The sequence below is a fragment of the Lynx canadensis genome, chromosome B4 (assembly GCF_007474595.2).
Source record: "Lynx canadensis isolate LIC74 chromosome B4, mLynCan4.pri.v2, whole genome shotgun sequence".
In the NCBI taxonomy this organism is placed as follows: domain Eukaryota; kingdom Metazoa; phylum Chordata; class Mammalia; order Carnivora; family Felidae; genus Lynx; species Lynx canadensis.
The window spans coordinates 71,548,395-71,570,731 of NC_044309.1; the positions used below are offsets into that span (position 1 = coordinate 71,548,395).

General features: G+C 38.1%; 1 protein-coding gene across 1 annotated transcript in view; it reads right to left on the minus strand.

The window, feature by feature from the left end:
* Positions 1 to 22,337, minus strand: part of NELL2 (neural EGFL like 2) — a 335,790-nt gene that overhangs the window by 241,824 nt on the left and 71,629 nt on the right. The window contains 2 exon segments of the mRNA XM_030322242.1: positions 2,377 to 2,473; positions 2,560 to 2,733. Coding sequence (XP_030178102.1) covers positions 2,377 to 2,473; positions 2,560 to 2,733 — 271 coding nt within the window.

The window sequence follows — 22,337 nt, forward strand, 5'->3', positions numbered from 1 at the left end:
CTGAGTCATAACAGCATGCTCATTTGAGCATTTCTCATTTTCAGTTGGATATTTTCAACTAATTTCTCAATCTATTTTTTTTAATTTTTTAAAAATGTTTTTATTTATTTATTTTGAAAGAGAGGGGAAGGGGCAGAGAGAGAGGGAGAGAGAATCCCAAGCAGGCTCTGCACTGATATGGAGTTCAATCTCACAAACCATGAGATCATTACTTGAGCCAAAATCAAGAGTCAGATGCTTAACCACAGAGCCACCCAAGTGCCTCCACTAATTTCTCAATTATAAAGGACAACAGATTCATTATACAGCTACAGCAAGACTTAGCAAGAAGTCCTTAAAAGTACAGAATGTTCAGCGTGAAATTAAAAAAAAAATTCCAGCTAGAATGACCCATTTACACAGAGGGCCACAGCACATGTTTACAGGTAGAAATTTACGTGTATCCTTAGTCACTAAGGTTTAATTAGCTTCCACTTCCTGGCTCTTAAACCGAAGGCCAATGGTAGCTCAAAAATGACCTCATCAGACATACTCCAGCTGTCTCTTTCACTTACCATCCCTCTTTTCTTCTTTCATCAACTTTATATATATTTTCAATTAAAATTTTGTTTTATTCCTTTGAAAAATGCAAACAGAATGTTTAATGACAGGAGGACAGTACCAACATATTCTCAAGATAATTTTTAATGTACCTACAAAACATACCAAATACTGGCTTATATCTCCTATATGTTTAATGCAATTAATAGCATAGTATAAGAAGACTGTCAATGTGAATGATAAATATTTTAGTATACTGTGTGGAATTTCTAGATCTGTTGTTTGCTAGGAGTTTGGATTAAAAAGGCAACTTCTGTACAAACTCCTATCACTGGAAACAGCAAAATGAAACAATGCTACCATGTACAGTTACACAATCTGTGCACTGTACAACTCCACTGGACACAATTCACTCTACAATAAAAATTATAACCCCTAGAACAGTACACATAATTGATGTGTAAGAAGGATTCTGAGGCCACATCCAAGCTCCATGGGAAAGACCATCATGGTTAAATAGAGGAGAGACTTGGCATCTACAAATTTGTCATCCCTAACGTGGGAAAAAAGCACTGATTTTCTTAGGACCCGTAAGCATGGAATCAATTTCTTATGACTGGCTTTGGGCAAGTCACTTAATGCCCCTGAGCAGGTCTACGCACATGTAAAAGAGAAAAAAAAAAAAAAAAGAGCCTACATCAAAACCTACATAAGATTCGAGAATAATATATACAAGGCACCTGGTTTCCAGGTAACTAACAGTGTAAGTTTTAATTTTTTTTAATGTTTATTTAATTTTGAGACAGAGGGAGACAGAGCGCAAGTGGGGGAGGGGCAGAGAGAGAGCCAGGCACAGAATCTGAAACAGGCTCCAGGCTCTGAGCTATCAGCACAGAGCCCGATGCGGGGCTCGAACCCACGAACTGTGAGATCATGACCTGAGCCGAAGTCGGACGCTCAATCGACTGAGCCACCCAGGCACCCCTAACAGTGTAAGTAAGTTTTAAAAACACCTTCCCAGGATTACAAACCTTAGTTAGAACACAGTTTCAAAATTACTGGTACCTACTCTACCCAGAAATCCAGAAGTCGGACACAGAACCTATTATTCTTCAGTTAACAATCATTTTCTGAGTCACTTCTATATTATAGGCACTGTCATAGTCCCTGGGGGGAAATTATTACACTATGGGCTTGTAGTCAAGCAATTTTCTGGACTTTATTTCTTCATCCTTAAGATAAAGAAATTTAACTGGGATGTCTTTTAGATCATCTAAAATGATGAAATTCTATGGAGCGTGTCTCTAAGTAGACACTAAAAAAAGGTACAAGTTATGACTGCTTTCTAGTTTTGACAGATTTGTGCATATATATATATATATATATATATATATATATATTCTCTTTTCACTTTCTGAATACAGAAAGACCTTGAATAGTGAATACTGAAACGTTTTCAATCCTCTATTATTAACATCCCTGTAAAAGTATGAGCAAAGGTTATGTTTCAATGGTAGACAGTTTATTTGTATATTAACATCTTAGGTTTTTATGACTTTGAATGCCTAATCTCAATAATGATATGTTAATTTCCTGATTGCAAAGTTGTGATCATCTCTGTAATGTCTAAAGATCAAATTTATTCAGGAAAAAAGAGAAAATACTGTAGGCCACCTAAATAAAACATTAGTGTCCAAAAAATAGACACAAATAGAAAAAAATATACACAAATCAAATTATTTTGTTTCACACCACAAAGAGCAAAACATAATTTTCCAAACTAATTAGAAAGCGTTTATATTTACATGTTATGATCCGCCCTTAGCCAAAAAATACCTTAAAATATCCATGTGCATTATTTCTCTGTCCCAGCCAAAATGTTGTGCCCAGAGGCAAGTCAGTGGAGGGCTTTTCCACCACTCTTTCATATATCCTGCAAAAAAAGAAACATCAAATAATGTGAGTGAACACTAATTTTATAGAATCTTCCACTTCCTGAACTGAGAACATTTCACTTACTTATTGCAGTCAACGTGTAAAACCAAATGGGAAGCACTGATGGCTAAAGAGAGCTTGTGCCACTTATCGTCAGCCAAAATGTAAGGAAATACTTCCGTGTGAGGGTGGTGACTGCCTGAGCGATAATGAAGTCTGACTTCATTCCGGTGGCCACTGCTTTCCAGTTCTAGGTACCTGCATAGAGAAGAAGCATATGGGACACCTTGAAAATAAAGTTCAAAAATTATTGACAAGACCTCCATCTCCACAAAGATCGAGTATATGTTTTCCCAACTCCTCCCATTGAGTACAACTAAACGTTATATTATAAAACAAACATAAGAAGAGTCTAAAATATGGAATAGAGAAAGAAAATCAGTGAAGGACTGCAGGACCCAAAGCGGTGGTTTCCTAGGTTTTCTTTTTGCCTCATATCCCCAGACTTGGAGCTAAAGAAGCCAGCAACCTGGAAATACTAAGTGATGCAGACCCCCAAATAAATAAATTACATATATATATTTATATGTGTGTGTGTATTTATTATATATAAATAAATTGCATATATATGTATATATAGGTGTATATATATTCCAGAAAAACTTTCTGTCTCTAACCAAATGCCAGGGAATGGGAAGGCTAGTAAGAGAAAATCTTTTAGAGAATAACCACTCTATTCCAGACAAACACCACAGAAAACAACTATGGTCCCATCCCCAACCAGGCTAGTGAAGGCTAGCGGAGCCTAGATTTCTACCTTTTTCAGGCAGAAATCAGGTACCCAACACCTCTACTAGGGTAATGACAAAAAAGGCCAAGTAGAGATCCAAGACTTTAAACACAGCCAACCAGTAATGAGAACCCCCCACCCCCGAATATGGTATCAGTGGAGACCACATGGGGAGGAGCGTGGACTTCCATCCTCATCTGGCAGTAACAAAGCATATCGCCCCCTTTTCACTGGAATCGTGTCAGACAAGACATAGGGGAGAGTCAGAACTTTTACCATCACCCAGCAGTAATGAGACCACCCCAACCACAGTGTCAGTGGGGAGTTGGAACTTCCACCCCCATGCAGAAATAATACAAGCTCCCTTTCAGTTTGCAATAAAAGACCAAATGGGGAACCTCCTCCACCTGGAAGTAACAAGATGACAGTTTCCCGTCTCCTACCAGATCCATGTCACAGAAAACTAGCTAAAACAGGGAATTCAAATAAGATACAAGTCTCAGAACTTCTATGAAATGCTTAGTTGTCAATTGAAAATCATATGCCATACCAAAAACCAAGAAGATCTCCAATTTTTAAAAAATTTTTATGTTTATTTATTTATTTTTGAGAGACACACACACAGACTGTGAGTGGGGGAGGCGCAGACACAGAATCCGAAGCAGGCTCCAGGTCTGCTGTCAGCACAGAGCTGGAAGTGGGGCTCAGACCCAAAAACCAGGAGATCATGACCTGAGCTGAAGTCAGATGCTTAACTGACTGAGCTACCCAGGGGCCTCTAGAAGATCTACAATTTAATGAAAAAAAGACAGTCAAAAGATATCAACACCATAATGATAGCGATGTTAGAAATACCTAGCAAAGATTTTGAAGACACTTTGATAAAAACAAGAACTTATCAACATATTTGGGCACACTTGAAACAAATGAAAAAATAGAAAGCCTCAGCAAACAGATAGAAGAACAAAATAAACATACAAAAAAGAACCAAATGGAAGTTTTATAATTGAAAAATACAACTGGAATAAAAAAGCTCAAAGGATGGGCTAAACAATAAAAGGAGGGGGCCAAGAAAAGAACTAGCTAATTGAAGATAGAACAAAAATAATCCAATCTGAATAGAGATAAAAATAGACTAAAAAAATGAACAGGCTCAGAGACCTGAATTACTATAACAAAAGATCTAACATTCACATAAGTAGAGTCCATAAACAAGGAAAAAGAGGGTAGACTGAAAAGTACTAGATAAAATCATGACTGAAAACTTCCCAAACTTGAGAAGAGACATAAGCTCACAGATTTAAGACTCTAAGAAACCTCCAAACAAGATGAATTAATATAAATACTCATTATCATTAAACTTCTGACCAAAAACAAAGAAAAAAGCATTGAAAGCAGCCAGAAAAAAGTTGACAAGCTATCAATAGGGAAAAACAATTAAAGTGGTAGTGGATTCCTCAGCAGAAACAATGGAAGCCAGAAGAAAGTGGCACAATAGTGTTCATGGGATGAAAGTAAAGGTTTTAGTCCAGAATCTTATACCCACCAAAAACATCCTTCAGAAATGAAGGAGAAATCAAGACATTCTCAAATGAAGGAAAGCTAAGGTACTTTGAATCAAGTTTTTAATTCAGATATGTCATGTTTAAGGTACTTAATGAACACTGAAGACGATACATAGAATACTTAGATCTGCAAAGTCTGACAAGAGAGAGGAATTGGGAAATCATAGGCATAAAGATTACACTGAAAGCCACGAAGGCACAGCCATGAAGAATGCTTGAACATTTTGAGGAGGAACCAGCAAAGCAAACCAATAAATGTGGCTAATAAGATTAAAGGAGCTAAAAATGAGAGTGGTGACTCAGAGGCCTAATGATGAAGAAGCTACCTCAAGAAAGAGGAGGCAATCAACTGTATTAAATGCTGCCAAGAATGCCAGGAAGATGAAGTCTTAACCACTGGATTTAGCAAAACAGACATGTTTGATAAGCCTAAAATTATTTCAGAAAACCATATAGGGAATAAAGTCTGCTTGAAGTAGGGTCAGGAGAGAAGAGGCAGACAGAAATAAGAGGCAAATGTAGACATTTTGGAGAAATGGGAAGGTGGCTATGGAAAAACATGTAGTCAAAGGAGATCTGTCTTTAATTGGTAAGAAATACTACTCATGTTTGTATGCTGCTGGGAATAATCTTGTAGAAGAAGGAAATTAGCTATAATTGGAAGAGAAAATAAACTGGATAAAACAGAAACTAAAATAAAACACAGACTAATTTTTAACTACCAAAAAATTAAAAATTCCTCAACAGAAGAGATATGATAAATAAAATCTGATAACAAATGACATTCTGGAAGACAAGAATGCAGAGAAACAAGCACGCTGATACACTATTAATGCAAAATAAATTGACACAGACCTCTTGAAGGGTAGTTTGGTAAAACTATCAACACATTAAATGTGCATACTCTTTAAATCAGTAATTCCAAATCTAAAAATCAATCCTGCAAAATAACAGCACAAATTAGCAATGATACATGCAAAAAAGTGCTCACTGCAGATTTATTTAAAATAGTAAAAATCTGACAGAATGCCAACTATCCACTCATAGGGCAGTTATGATACATCCATACCCTGGAACATTCTACACAAGAATGAAGTTCAGACATGAAACAATGCATAGCTTACTATTAATAAACAAACAAAAACTATAGAAACCCATTTTGTTTGATGAAACTCTGTGTGTCTGTGTGCGCGCGTGTGTGTGTGTGTGTGTGCATTTGTGTGTATTTAGAGAAAAATAAAAGATCAAGAAGGATACTTCTCAAAATGTTAACACTAGTTACCACAGGGGAGTACAATCAATTAGGGGAAGAGATGTGAAGAGACTTCTCACGTATTTTTATATCCCTGAATTTTCTTCACTAATTATGTATTACTTCTTTAATGTTTATATATATATGAGCTCTATTTTAAGACAAAAAATAAAATGAGTACTCAATAATATAACCCATGCTTAGGACTTATCAAGAATAAATAAAACTCCAACTTATGTGGTTTTTTTATACAGAAGACACCAACCAGAGAATCCTCTCTATATTATTTGATAACAAGAATTCATTATCTAATCAATTAAACTAGTAAATTCTATAATGATAGAGAGGTGTTTGCATTTTTTGCTAAATACCATCAGCAAATGCACTGCCCCATTGCTATATACCTGTCAATTCTTAACACACTGTGGCAAGAACCCTAGTGCTTCGGTCAGGCATCCTCCTCTAAATACTACTAGAAATGTCACCTGCACTGGGTTCCTAAACTTGAGGCACTAAAAGTAGCCTTTAATAACAATAAGGCTCACACTATGCCCTACAAACAAGAGCAACCCTGGAGAAGTTAAATATTTTACCAAAAGTTACATTTTCATTAGCATCACTCACTCAATTAAAAAAAATGAAATAGGGGAGGCGCAGGAAGATGGCGGCGTAGGAGGACGCTGGGCTCACCGCGCGTCCTGCTGATCACTTAGATTCCACCTACACCTGCCTAAATAACCCAGAAAACTGCCAGAGGATTAGCAGAACGGAGTCACCGGACCCAAGTGCAGACGAGAGGCCCACGGAAGAGGGTAGGAAGGGCGGCGAGGTGGTGCGCGCTCCACGGACTGGCGGGAGGGAGCCGGGGCGGAGGGGCGGCTCGCCAGCCAAGCAGAGCCCCGAGTCCGGCTTGCAAAGCGGAGGGGCCTGACGGACTGTGTTCCAACAGCAAGCGCGACTTAGCGTCTGGGAGGTCATAAGTTAACAGCTCTGCTCGGAAAGCGGGAAGGCTGGAGGACAAAGGGAGGGTGAGCTGCGGAGCCCCCGGACGACAGAGCTCAGTTTGGCGGGGAACAAAGGCGCTCGCCAGCGCCATCTCTCCCGCCCATCCCCCAGCCAAAATCCCAAAGGGAACCGGTTCCGGCCAGGGAAATTGCTCGCTCCGCGCAAACACCCAACTCTGTGCTTCTGCGGAGCCAAACCTCCGGCAGCGGATCTGACTCCCTCTGGCTGCCACAGGGCCCCTCCTGAAGTGGATCACCTAAGGAGAAGCGAGCTAAGCCTGCCCCACCTCCCGTCGTGCACCTTGCCTTCCCACCCCAGCTAATACGACAGATCCCCAGCATCACAAGCCTGGCAGTGTGCAAGTAGCCCAGACGGGCCACGCCACCCCACAGTGACTCCCGCCCCTAGGAGAGGGGAAGAGAAGGCACACACCAGTCTGACTGTGGCCCAGCGGTGGGCTGGGGGCAGACATCAGGACTGACTGCGGCCCCGCCCACCAACTCCAGTTATACACCACAGCACAGGGGAAGTGCCCTGCAGGTCCTCACCACGCCAGGGACTATCCAAAATGACCAAGCGGAAGAATTCCCCTCAGAAGAATCTCCAGGAAATAACAACAGCTAATGAGCTGATCAAAAAGGATTTAAATAATATAACAGAAAGTGAATTTAGAATAATAGTCATAAATTAATCGCTGGGCTGGAAAACAGTATACAGGACAGCAGAGAATCTCTTGCTACAGAGATCAAGGGACTAAGGAACAGTCACGAGGAGCTGAAAAACGCTTTAAAGGAAATGCAAAACAAAATGCAAACCACCACAGCTCGGTTGGAAGAGGCAGAGGAGAGAATAGGTGAACTAGAAGATAAAGTTATGGAAAAAGAGGAAGCTGAGAAAAAGAGAGATAAAAAAATCCAGGAGTATGAGGGGAAAATTAGAGAACTAAGTGATACACTAAAAGAAATAATATACGCATAATTGGTATTCCAGAGGAGGAAGAGAGAGGGAAAGGTGCTGAAGGGGTACTTGAAGAAATCATAGCTGAGAACTTCCCTGAACTGGGGAAGGAAAAAGGCATTGAAATCCAAGAGGCACAGAGAACTCCCTTCAGACGTAACTTGAATCGATCTTCTGCACGACATATCATAGTGAAACTGGCAAAATACAAGGATAAAGAGAAAATTCTGAAAGCAGCAAGGGGTAAACGTGCCCTCACATATAAAGGGAGACCTATAAGACTCGTGACTGATCTCTCTTTTGAAACTTGGCAGGCCAGAAAGAATTGGCACGAGATTTTCAGGGTGCTAGACAGAAAAAATATGCAGCCGAGAATCCTTTATCCAGCAAGTCTGTCATTTAGAATAGAAGGAGAGATAAAGGTCTTCCCAAACAAACAAAAACTGAAGGAATTCGTCACCACTAAACCAGCCCTACAAGAGATCCTAAGGGGGACCCTGTGAGACAAAGTACCAGAGACATCACTACAAGCATAAAACATACAGACATCACAATGACTCTAAACCCGTATCTTTCTATAATAACACTGAATGTAAACGGATTAAATGCGCCAACCAAAAGACATAGGGTATCAGAATGGATAAAAAAACAAGACCCATCTATTTGCTGTCTACAAGAGACTCATTTTAGACCTGAGGACACCTTTAGATTCAGAGTGAGGGGATGGAGAACTATTACCATGCTACTGGAAGCCAAAAGAAAGCTGGAGTAGCCATACTTATATCAGACAAACTAGACTTTAAATTAAAGGCTGTAACAAGAGATGAAGAAGGACATTATATAATAGTTACAGGGTCTATCCATCAGGAAGAGCTAACAATTATAAATGTCTATGCGCCGAATACCGGAGCCCCCAAGTATATAAAACAATTACTCATAAACAGAAGCAACCTTATTGATAAGAATGTGGTAATTGTAGGGGACTTTAACACCCCACTTACAGAAATGGATAGATCATCTAGACACACAGTCAATAAAGAAACAAGGGCCCTGAATGAGACCTTGGATCAGATGGACTTGACAGATATATTTAGAACTCTGCATCCCAAAGCAACAGAATATACTTTCTTCTCGAGTGCACATGGAACATTCTCCAAGATAGATCATATACTGGGTCACAAAACAGCCCTTCATAAGTTTACAAGAATTGAAATTATACCATGCATACTTTCAGACCACAATGCTATGAAGCTTGAAATCAACCATAGGAAAAAGTCTGGAAAACCTCCAAAAGCGTGGAGGTTAAAGAACACCCTACTAACGAATGAGTGGGTCAACCAGGCAATTAGAGAAGAAATCAAAAAATATATGGAAACAAACGAAAATGAAAATACAACAATCCAAACGCTTTGGGACGCAGCGAAGGCAGTCCTGAGAGGAAAATACATTGCAATCCAGGCCTATCTCAAGAAACAAGAAAAATCCCAAATACAAAATCTAACAGCACACCTAAAGGAAATAGAAGCAGAACAGCAAAGGCAGCCTAAACCCAGCAGAAGAAGAGAAATAATAAAGATCAGAGCAGAAATAAACAATATAGAATCTAAAAAAACTGTAGAGCAGATCAACGAAACCAAGAGTTGGTTTTTGAAAAAATAAACAAAATTGACAAACCTCTAGCCAGGCTTCTCAAAAAGAAAAGGGAGATGACCCAAATAGATAAAATCATGAATGAAAATGGAATGATTACAACCAATCCCTCAGAGATACAAACAATTATCAGGGAATACTATGAAAAATTATATGCCAACAAATTGGACAACCTGGAAGAAATGGACACATTCCTGAACACCCACACTCTTCCAAAACTCAATCAGGAGGAAATAGAAAGCTTGAACAGACCCATAACCAGCGAAGAAATTGAATCGGTTATCAAAAATCTCCCAACAAATAAGAGTCCAGGACCAGATGGCTTCCCAGGGGAGTTCTACCAGACGTTTAAAGCAGAGATAATACCTATCCTTCTCAAGCTATTCCAAGAAATAGAAAGGGAAGGAAAACTTCCAGACTCATTCTATGAAGCCAGTATTACTTTGATTCCTAAACCAGACAGAGACCCAGTAAAAAAAGAGAACTACAGGCCAATATCCCTGATGAATATGGATGCAAAAATTCTCAATAAGATACTAGCAAATCGAATTCAACAGCATATAAAAAGAATTATTCACCATGATCAAGTGGGATTCATCCCTGGGATGCAGGGCTGGTTCAACATTCGCAAATCAATCAACGTGATACATCACATTAACAAAAAAAAAGAGAAGAACCATATGATCCTGTCAATCGATGCAGAAAAGGCCTTTGACAAAATCCAGCACCCTTTCTTAATAAAAACCCTTGAGAAAGTCGGGATAGAAGGAACATACTTAAAGATCATAAAAGCCATTGATGAAAAGCCCACAGCTAACATCATCCTCAACGGGGAAAAACTGAGAGCTTTTTCCCTGAGATCAGGAACACGACAGGGATGCCCACTCTCACCGCTGTTGTTTAACATAGTGCTGGAAGTTCTAGCATCAGCAATCAGACAACAAAAGGAAATCAAAGGCATCCAAATTGGCAAAGATGAAGTCAAGCTTTCGCTTTTTGCAGATGACATGATATTATACATGGAAAATCCGATAGACTCCACCAAAAGTCTGCTAGAACTGATACATGAATTCAGCAAAGTTGCAGGATACAAAATCAATGTCCAGAAATCAGTTGCATTCTTATACACTAACAATGAAGCAACAGAAAGACAAATAAAGAAAATGATCCCATTCACAATTGCACCAAGAAGCATAAAATACCTAGGAATAAATCTAACCAAAGATGTAAAGGATCTGTATGCTGAAAACTATAGAAAGCTTATGAAGGTAATTGAAGAAGACTTAAAGAAATGGAAAGACATTCCCTGCTCATGGATTGGAAAAATAAATATTGTCAAAATGTCAATACTACCCAAAGCTATCTACACATTCAATGCAATCCCAATCAAAATTGCACCAGCATTCTTCTCGAAATTAGAACAAGCAATCCTAAAATTCATATGGAACCACAAAAGGCCCCGAATAGCCAAAGGAATTTTGAAGAAGAAGACCAAAGCAGGAGGCATCACAATCCCAGACTTTAGCATCTACTACAAAGCTGTCATCATCAAGACAGCATGGTATTGGCACAAAAACAGACACACAGACCAATGGAATAGAATAGAAACCCCAGAACTAGACCCACAAACGTATGGCCAACTCATCTTTGACAAAGCAGGAAAGAACATCCAATGGAAAAAAGACAGCCTCTTTAACAAATGGTGCTGGGAGAACTGGACAGCAACATGCAGAAGGTTGAAACTAGACCACTTTCTCACACCATTTACAAAAATAAACTCAAAATGGATAAAGGACCTAAATGTGAGACAGGAAACCATCAAAACCTTAGAGGAGAAAGCAGGAAAAGATCTCTCTGACCTCAGCCGTAGCAATCTCTTACTCGACACATCCCCAAAGGCAAGGGAATTAAAAGCAAAAGTGAATTACTGGGACCTTATGAAGATAAAAAGCTTCTGCACAGCAAAGGAAACAACCAACAAAACTAAAAGGCAACCAACGGAATGGGAAAAGATATTTGCAAATGACATATCGGACAAAGGGCTAGTATCTAAAATCTATAAAGAGCTCACCAAACTCCACACCCGAAAAACAAATAACCCAGTGAAGAAATGGGCAGAAAACATGAATAGACACTTCTCTAAAGAAGACATCCAGATGGCCAACAGGCACATGAAAAGATGTTCAGCGTCGCTCCTTATCAGGGAAATACAAATCAAAACCACACTCAGGTATCACCTCACGCCAGTCAGAGTGGCCAAAATGAACAAATCAGGAGACTATAGATGCTGGAGAGGATGTGGAGAAACGGGAAACCTCTTGCACTGTTGGTGGGAATGCAAATTGGTGCAGCCGCTCTGGAAAGCAGTGTGGAGGTTCCTCAGAAAATTAAAAATAGACCTACCCTATGACCCAGCAATAGCACTGCTAGGAATTTATCCAAGGGATACAGGAGTACTGATGCATAGGGGCACTTGTACCCCAATGTTCATAGCAGCACTCTCAACAATAGCCAAATTATGGAAAGAGCCTAAATGTCCATCAACTGATGAATGGATAAAGAAATTGTGGTATATATACACAATGGAGTACTACGTGGCAATGAGAAAAAATGAAATATGGCCCTTTGTAGCAACGTGGATGGAACTGGAGAGTGTAATGCTAAGTGAAATAAGCCATACAGAGAAAGACAGATACCATATGGTTTCACTCTTATGTGGATCCTGAGAAACTTAACAGGAACCCATGGGGGAGGGGAAGGAAAAAAAAAAAAAGAGGTTAGAGTGGGAGAGAGCCAAAGCATAAGAGACTGTTAAAAACTGAGAACAAACTGAGGGTTGATGGGGGGTGGGAGGGAGGGGAGGGTGGGTGATGGGTATTGAGGAGGGCACCTTTTGGGATGAGCACTGGGTGTTGTATGGAAACCAATTTGTCAATAAATTTCATAAAAAAAAATAAATAAATAAATAAATAAAAAAAATGAAACAGACACACAAAACATATACAAAAAAACATTCAGTGAAGAGAAAAAATAAATAATGATGTAAACACCAAGAAGTGTGCCTAGTACATGGATAGTATTCAATAAATATTAGCTCTCATTAAAAGAAGGAAAAACAGGTTGAAAGAAGTTAATCCAAATCTTTAAAACCAGTCACTATTAAGTATACAAAACCGTATGAAGATGTGAGGTTGCATGAAAATACGATTATTCCATAGTTATAAGTTACAAAACATCGTAATGAACACTGGGTCTAGTTTAATGAATCATTTTTCTAATAACAGCCATATTCATTTCCAGAAGTCCGCTGTCCCCCACTGGGTGGTGTCTCAGTGGGACACAGACCTGGCTCGCCTCCCCTTGGGTCCCCTCTCCAAGGCTCAACAGAACAGACTGGTTAAACACCTAAGCCTACAGCCTGAGGAGTCACATCCCAATACCCCTCTCAACAGTGGCAAGCTACTTCACCTCTCTGTGTCTCATTTGGTATCTCAACTATAAAGCAGGGGGTGGGGGAGGGGCGCCTGGGTGGCTCAGTCAGTTAAGCATCCGACTTAGGCTCAGGTCACGCGATCTCATGATTCGTGGGTTCGAGCCCTGCATCAGGCCCTGGGATTCTGTCTCTCCTCCTCCCCCTTGCGCTCTCTCTAAAAATAAATAAATATATTTTTAAAAACAAACTGTAATGCGGAGATATGAACTATAATTGCCTCAATGGACACCTGTAAGGATTTGGATGAGTTAATTTAAGAAAGCACTCAGAATGTTACTCAGTACACACAAAATACTCAATAACGATAGTGCACGTTAGTTATCTTTTTCAACTCAAAAAGCAAAGGTGTCATATCCTCCTTCTTCTTTCTCAGGGTGTAGCCAGTGATGGACTGATGCCATGCCCTAGCAATCAGACACTCTTTCTTGAGATTCTTGATGGGAGCACAGTAAGGAGCAGAGCGAGAAGGCATCCACATTGCGCTAAGGCAGCAGCATCCTCATCAGTTCTGTTCCGGTCACTCTGCATCTTGTTTCCTGTTTGCTGGTCCACCAGAGTGCCTTTGGTTATTATTTGTTCCAAATTCTGATGCCTCAGGCTCTCATCAGTTCCGTAAGCTGCCCTACCACCCAGCATCTCCAAAGTCACCTTATAGCTAAGAACCTGAACTGATATACTATAATTGTGACCATGGAAAAAAACATAGAATTACAATAAAATGTATCAACGTCTTTAAAGCAATTATTGAGTGATAGAACCATGAGTGATTTTTAACCTTCTTTTTATTGTCCTTTGTTTTCCGTGTTATGTTCAATGAGCATTTATTACCTTAAATTAAAAACCACATTTTAAATTCAGAGATGATAATTTGTTACACCTGAACCTATCATGTCTCTGATTTGTTACTCATAATTTTGTGAAGTAACTAAAATCAGAAATAAAGTTCACCCTTTATAATAATTTATGCCCTTGTTATTCAAATATCCTTTGCATTGGCAGAAATATAAACTAATTTAAGATTAGGCTTCAGAGAAACAGGCGACAGTGGCAGGACATCATTCATTTTAACAACCTCCTTCATAACTCAAGATCAAGGGATGAAAATAAGGTTGCATCTTATCTGACAAAAAGGTTACACAACACGAAATGAGAATTTTTCCACCACCTTAAATTAAACCCAAATTGAAGAATGATCAGATCTTCTCAGTATAGGTCTTCCTCAACTTGCAACAGGGTTATGTCCTGATAAACCCATCATAAGTTGAAAATGCATTTAATACACCTACCCTACAGAGCATCATAGCTAATGCCTAGCCTCCCTTAAACGTGCTCAAAACACTTCTATCAGCCTACGGCTGGGCAAAATCATCTGGCACAAAGCCCATTTTATAATAAAGTGTTGAATATCTCATGCAATTTATTGAATACTGTACTGACAGTAAAAAACAGAGCAGTCATACAGGTTTAGAATGATTTTAAGTGTGTGGGTGTCTACCCTTGTGGTTGCATGACAGACCGGGAGCTTTGGCTCGCTAGGGTTGCGCAACATCACAAGAGACTATCGTATCACATCCCACGAGCCTGAGAAAAGATCAAAATTAAAAATTAAAAAACAAGTTTCTACTGAATGTATAGCACTTTCTCACCACTATAAAATAAAAATATTGTAGGGCAAGCCATCATAAATATAAGACCGCCTATATATTCAGCTAGAGGCCATTTGTTAGTAAGTCACCTGGTGGAAAGCTACACGCACTTCTAGTGCCAAAAATATCATTAGTGTAGTTCATGGAAGGCACAATTACAAAGGAGTTATATGTACAGGCTCTGGAATGGAAAACCCAGCTCAGCTTCTCACTACTGCCTAAGACCCAACTTCTTGCTGCCTCAGTTTCCTCATCTGTAAAATGAGGACTCATTGTGATAATCCATAGAAAGCAGGGTATCTGACACACAGTAATCACTCAGTAAATGGTAACTATTTTATCATTTGTGAATACATAATCCCAATTAGTGATCATTTATAAAGCCCAGCTTCTGGAAGCCAATTCTGTGAATAACAAGCAATTTGAACACATCTTTCTCAGGGGAAAGAATCCAAAACCGGAAGACAGAAGTTACAGACAAAAACAGAAGATTAATCCACTCATAGAAACTGGTTGGCAGCACTGGTCATAAGGGCTCTAGTATAACCAACAAAATATGAGAGGTGGAGTGCAGTGGTCGGGCCAAAATTATTGAGTTCAGCAGCTTGTCCATTTGTTATACAAAATTGACTGTTACACCTTGCACTTCCATTAATTCCTCAGATGTTGAGGGAGATGGGAAAGTGGGGGAGAAAGTATATTTTTTGGCATCCTTTATTAGAACCATATTGATTCTATTTTTGTTAGTTAGCTTGTTTTTAATAACGTGTTGCCATCAGAGCAAGGCAGTATGATGTGGTAGTTTAAGAGGCCTGAGACTTACTCCTGTCTCCACTCTTTACTATGATGATGGGCAAGTGAAAAATCCTAAGTGTCAGTTTCCTCTCCTATCAATTAGAGAGAAAAAGAACTTTAACCTTATATGGTCGTTTTCCGAATTCAACAAAGTAAGGGATGTTAAGGGTTTACTCTGCACAGTTCTTGACAGTGAGCACTCCATACATGTCATGATTATGATTTATATTTCCTATGGAGATGTATTTAAACATCACCAAATTTTCAGGGTGGATTTGAACTTAAGCATGAATCTCAGACAGAAAGTATTTCAGTGAGAATCTACCCAATTAACAATGTTTCGAGTCTCAAATATGATACTCATCCAGTTTGTTTGAGTAAATCCAAAGACCAATATTCGTGATTTACTGAGGCCTGTCATTTCATTTTTATAAAACAAAGACCCTCCTTACAGTAAATCATAAAGGGAGGAGGATTTTCAAACTACAATTTATGAATGCAAATAATATAGCAAATATTTACTAGGGGCACAGAGTATATAGCAGTGACCAAGGCCAAATAGCACTAAAACTTAGAGATCCTCAATAATAAACATATTATTAAGTGAAAGTTAAACTTAGCCATTTCAAAACTAGTAACAATATTACTATATAAGTCTTGCTGTAAGGATGAGAATGTGGCCATATCAGTGAGGAAAACAAAGCTTCTTCCTGAATAATATGCCAGAAGCCAAAATTATATCAGCAAGGGGAAGTATCAGTAGAAAATGGAATTAATTCATGACTGAAGTGCTGGCATCCAACATGATGGCTTGAATAAAAACCTCTCCATCTTACTACTCTATACAACTGAGTTTATTAGAAAATAAAAGGAAAAATCAGCCAGTTAAGAAATTAAGGTAATTAATTATTATTGATGATGAGGCCAGCAAGACACAAAGAAATTCTAAGAAACAACACTTTGAGCCATGATCCTGGAAGGGAGCCTCCTCCTTCACTAAGTCCTCTTTAGTGGCATTGGGTGTATTATTAAAATATCAATTTGAGGAAGGTCTTATACAAAGTTGGGGAAAGAACAGATACAATAAAGCACTAATAATAAGTGGGTATTCCACAGCACAAGGGTATCCATGAGAGTCACACAGTTTGAAAGAAGCCACTGGATAAAAGGCAGTACCTACTTAATGCTAGGTTATCATTATCTCAGCTCTCTTAGTTGTGACTGAGACCATGCAGGTAGAAATTAGAGCAAGACTGGAAAGAAAGGGTTCAAGGAAATACAAGACTCAAAGGAAATGAGCCTTCCCTATTTTATCAAGAATGAATACAAGAACACACTGTCCTAAGGTTGAGGAAGACTCTCTGCGGAATATGGACTCCTCTGATGACCAGAAAATGCATACATGAAAATGTGTACAAACTTGGCTTGCAAATTCTACAAGGGATTCACAGATTCCAAGAAATCCATTCATGGACTCCAAGCTCGGTATTGTTCCATTACAGGAAGACCAAACAGAATATGGTTACTTGCAAAAATTTCACAATGTGGTGTTACATACATGTAATGTTTTTGATATAAAATAATGGGTTATAATTAGACAAAAATTCAGAAAATATACAAAAGCATTAAGAAGAAAATTAAGATCACTAACGGTTCTGTTGGAAAGAGATGATTCATATTAACAATTTTCCATATATGATTGGCAGTCCTTTTCACTTAACCATACACTCTGAACATCTTTCCATGTCAATCAAGAAAAGCCACATCCTTTTTATTGCATGGTTTTTTATAGTATAACTGTGCCATAATTTATTTAACATCCAATTTCCTATTACTATTTCCAGTTTTTCATTCTTAATAAAAAATGTTTCCATACATGTCAACTATACTTCAAAAATATTTCAATACATATTTCTTTGTGTACTTGCACAATTAACTTTTTGGAATAAATAACTATAAATGAAATTTCTGGTTCAAATATTATACATATTTCAAAGAGATTTGTTATATTTATTCATTCACTCACTCATTTATTCATTCAACAAATATTTTTTGAACAGCAAACGAAACCTAAAGTTAGCAAAAGAGGAAATATTAAATATTACAGCAGAAATAAAAGATACAGAAACTAAAAAACAAAAAAAACAAACAAAACACCAAACAGTAGAACATATCATAGAAACCAGGAGCTGGTTCTTTGCAAAAATTAATAAAATTGATAAACCTCTAGCCAGACTTATCAAAAAGAGAAGAGAAGGGACCTAAATAAATAAGATCACAAATAAGGAAGGAGAAATACAAACAATTATAAGGAAAAAATATGAAAAACTATATGCCCTGTCTTGTTCCTGACTGTAGAGGAAAAGCTTTCAGCTTTTTCCCATTTAGGATATTAGTTGCAGGTTTTTAATATATGGCCTGTATTATGTTGGGGTATGTTCTCTCTAAACCTACTTTGTTGAGGGTTTTTATCATGAATGGATGTTGTACTTTGTCAAATGCTTTTTTGCATCTATTGAAATGACCGTATGGTTCTTATCCTTTCTTTTATTAATGTGGTGTATTGTGTTGATAGATTTGTGAATACTGAACCACCCTTGCATCCCAGGAATAAATTCCACTTGATCATGCCACTTTTATTTACATAATACTGGAAGTATTAGCCACAGCATTCAGAACACAAAAAGAAATAAAAGGCATCCAAGTCAAGAAAGAAGTAACTTCCACTACATGCAAATGACATGATACTATACATAGAAAACTGGAAACACTCCACCAAAACACTGCTGCAACTGATGAACGAATTCACTAAAGCCACAGGATACAAAATCAACATACAGAAATGTATCACATTTTTTACGTAGAACAATGAAGCACCAGAAAGAAAAATTAAGGAATCAATCGCATTTACAATTGCACCCAAAAGAGTAAGATACAGGGGCGCCTGGGTGGCGCAGTCGGTTAAGCGTCCGACTTCAGCCAGGTCACGATCTCACGGTCTGTGAGTTCGAGCCCCACGTCAGGCTCTGGGCTGATGGCTCGGAGCCTGGAGCCTGTTTCCGATTCTGTGTCTCCCTCTCTCTCTGCCCCTCCCCCGTTCATGCTCTGTCTCTCTCTGTCCCAAAAATAAATAAAAACGTTGAAAAAAAAATTAAAAAAAAAAAGAGTAAGATACATAGAAATAAACTTAATCAAAGAAATGAAAGACTTGAACTCTAAAAACTATAAAACACCGACAAAAGAAATTGAAGATGACACAAAGAAATCTTAAGACATTTCATGTCTACACTACCCAGAGAAATCTACACAATTCAATGCAAATTCAATTGCATCCAATGCAATCTCTTTCAAAACACCAGCATTTTTCACAGAGCTACAACATACAATCCTAAAATGTGTATGGAACCACAAAAGATCTCAGATAGCCAAAGCAATCTTAAAAAAGAAAAACAAAGCTAAAGGCATCACAATAGCAGACTTCAAGTTATATTACAAAGCTGTAGTGATCAAAACATTATGGTACTGACCCAAAAACAGACACATAGATCAAAGGAGCAGAGTAGAAAACCCAGAAATGAAGCTACAATTATATGGTCAATTAATCTTCAACAAAGCAGGAAAGAATATCCAATGGGAAAATATATAAAGGTCTGCTCAACAAATTGTGTTGGGAAAATTGGACAGCAAAAGAATGAAACTGGATCGCTTTCTTACACTACAAATTCAAAATGGATGTGAGACCTGAAACCACAAAAATCCTAGAAGACAACACAGGTGGTAACTTCTTTCACATGGGCCATAGCAACTCCTTTCTAAATATGTCCCCCGAGGCAAGAGAAATAAAAGCAAAAATAAACTATTGGGACTATATCAGAATAAAAAGCTTCTGCAGAGTGAAGGAGACAACCAACAAAACTAAACAGCAGCCTATGGAATAGGAGAATATATTTGCAAATTATATATCAGATAAAGGGTTAGTATCCAAAATATGTAGTTTATAAAACTAAACACCACCAAAATGAATAATCCAATTAAAAAATAATCAGAAGACATAAATAGACATTTTTCCAAAAAAGACATACAAATGGCCAACAGACACATGAAAAGATGTTCAACATCATATACTATCAGGGAAATTAAAATAAAAAACACAATAAGATGTCACCTCACACCTCTCAGAATGGCTAAAATCAACAACACAGGAAACAACAGGTATTGGTGAGGATGTGGAGAAAAAAGGAACCCTCTTGCCCTGTTGGTAGGAATGTAAATTGGTATAGCTGCTGTGGAAAACAGTATGGAGTTTCCTCAAAAAATTAAAAATAAAAATACATATGATCTAAAAATTGCACTAGTGGGTATTTACCCAAAGAAAATGAAAACATTAATTTTCACTAATGTTTATTGCAGCACTATTTACAATAGGCAAATTATGTTAGTAGCTCAAGTGTCCATCGATAGATGAATGAATAAAGAAGAGGTGGTATACACACACACACACACACACACACACACACTGGAATATCACACAGCCACAAAAAATGAGATCTTGCCATTTGAAACAATAGATGGTATTATGCTAAATGAAATAGATCAGACAAAAATAAATACCATATAATTTCATTTATATATGCAATCTAAAAAAACACAAATGAATGAACAAAAAAACTGAAACAGACCCATACAGAGAACAAACTGACAGTGGCCAGGGGGAAAATGGTAGGGGGATAGGCAAAATGGATGAAAGGGAATAGGAGGTACAGGTTTCCAGTTATAGAACGAATAAGACACAGGAATGAAAGGTGCAGCATAGGGAACACAGTTAGTAGTACTGTAATAGCATTATACGGTTCTGGATGGTAGCTAGACTTGTGGTGAGTATAGCATAACATAGAGCCCTGTGGAAAACTATGTTGTACACCTGAAACTAATGTAAATTGTGTGTCAACTCTACTTCAATGTAAAAATAAAAGGCATATAAAGCATGACTATTATTCTCCACTGAGTTACTCCAGTTCTCTACAGAGAGAAAGTGAAATGAATTATCACTGAATCTGGGAAACCATCTGTGATAGATGTTATCGGTCAAACAAAGTTCAAAAAATATAGAAATTATATTTTAGGGGCGCCTGGGTGGCTCAGTCGGTTGAGTGTCTGACTTCGGCTCAGGTCACGATCTCACTGTTCGTGAGTTCGAGCCTCGTGTCGGGCTCTGTGCTGACAGCTCAAGGCCTGGAGCCTGCTTCGGATTCTGTGTCTCCCTCTCTGCTCCTCCCCTGCTCATACTCTGTGTCTCTCTCAAAAATAAATAAATATTAAAAAAAAAGAAATTATATTTTATACATCCAATTTTCATAACACCTTCAATCTGGTATGAAAGGACCAAAAAATAACATGCTCATTGAGGAATCATGAAATTAATTAATCATTTAATTAATGATAATTATGATAGTACATAACATACTATGCATTTAATTTTACATTAAAATATGGTTAATCTGTCACTTTTTAATTTCTCATTTGGTTATTCAAATCAAGCTCTTCTGTGAAAAAAATAAAACTCACCCTTTCTGTCTAGTTTTACCTATTAAAATGGTTTAAGCCACCTCTGCTTGAAGGAAAGAACCTGGTGATCTCTTAAAATCCAGTGTCATAAATGAAATATCATTGTGGTTTTAGATTCATTGAAATTGCGTGTGTGTGTGTGTGTGTGTGTGTGTGTTCTCAGGAGAATATATGAATGTTTTCCCTCAATTTCGAGACACTGTGGCTTAACAAGAATATTGAGGCGTGCAAACAATTGCATTATGGCAAAGACCAACAAACAATATTTTTGGAAGAAAATTATATCCCCACGTTGGTAACTTTTCATCTTCACCTTCACCTAAAAAATGACTCACGATGCTTTTAGGAATACATCCATCTGGGGTGACAAAGGGACTCCCAAAAACCCTCAATGCCCTATGATTTCATGCAGTATTTTATCCTGGTTCCAAACCTTCCTCTTAAGTTAACAACTTGCTTTCCTAAGGTCCTAAAAATCAATAGGAATTCTTAGGCCAAAGGAGGTTAGCCTGTATGGGAATTTTCGGCAGCTTTATATGTAACACATTCTGCAACTATAGGCGGACAATAAAGGAAAAGCATTGATGCATGTAAGACAGCTAGAAGTTCTAGGCAAGCTGTATTTGAAAGAAAGGAATTAGTCACAGGGGAGAGTAAGCTGTCAATGCTGCAGCATCTGTTTTCTGACATGCTTCATGGGTCATCATGTCTCCTCTATTGTTCAGAATAAATAAGAGCCAAGGAAGAAGGTAATAGGATTCATGGGTCACCCACTGGGGTGACATTTTGCTCCTAGTGAGCCTATTACCTCGAATTCCCAACTGAAATGAGTACAGCACACCCCTACCTAGAGAAAATAGAAGCGACCTGGCCCCAAATTCTGACTAATATGGAAATGCCAAAAAGGCAGAAATCTTATTTTTAAGTGTTAGCACAAACTTTTTATGGAGAGGCAATTAGAAAAATTAAAAGGCAAAATGTTTTCCCAGTGACACTGCCTGGCATTATGTATACTGTATCAACTTCAATGGGCCATGGTGGTACTGTTGAAATAAAAAAGTCAATTGTAAGGAAGAAAACTCCTGAATAAACATTTTTAGTATAGCAGAAAAGGCCCAACAGAGGAAAAAAAATCTATGAGTAT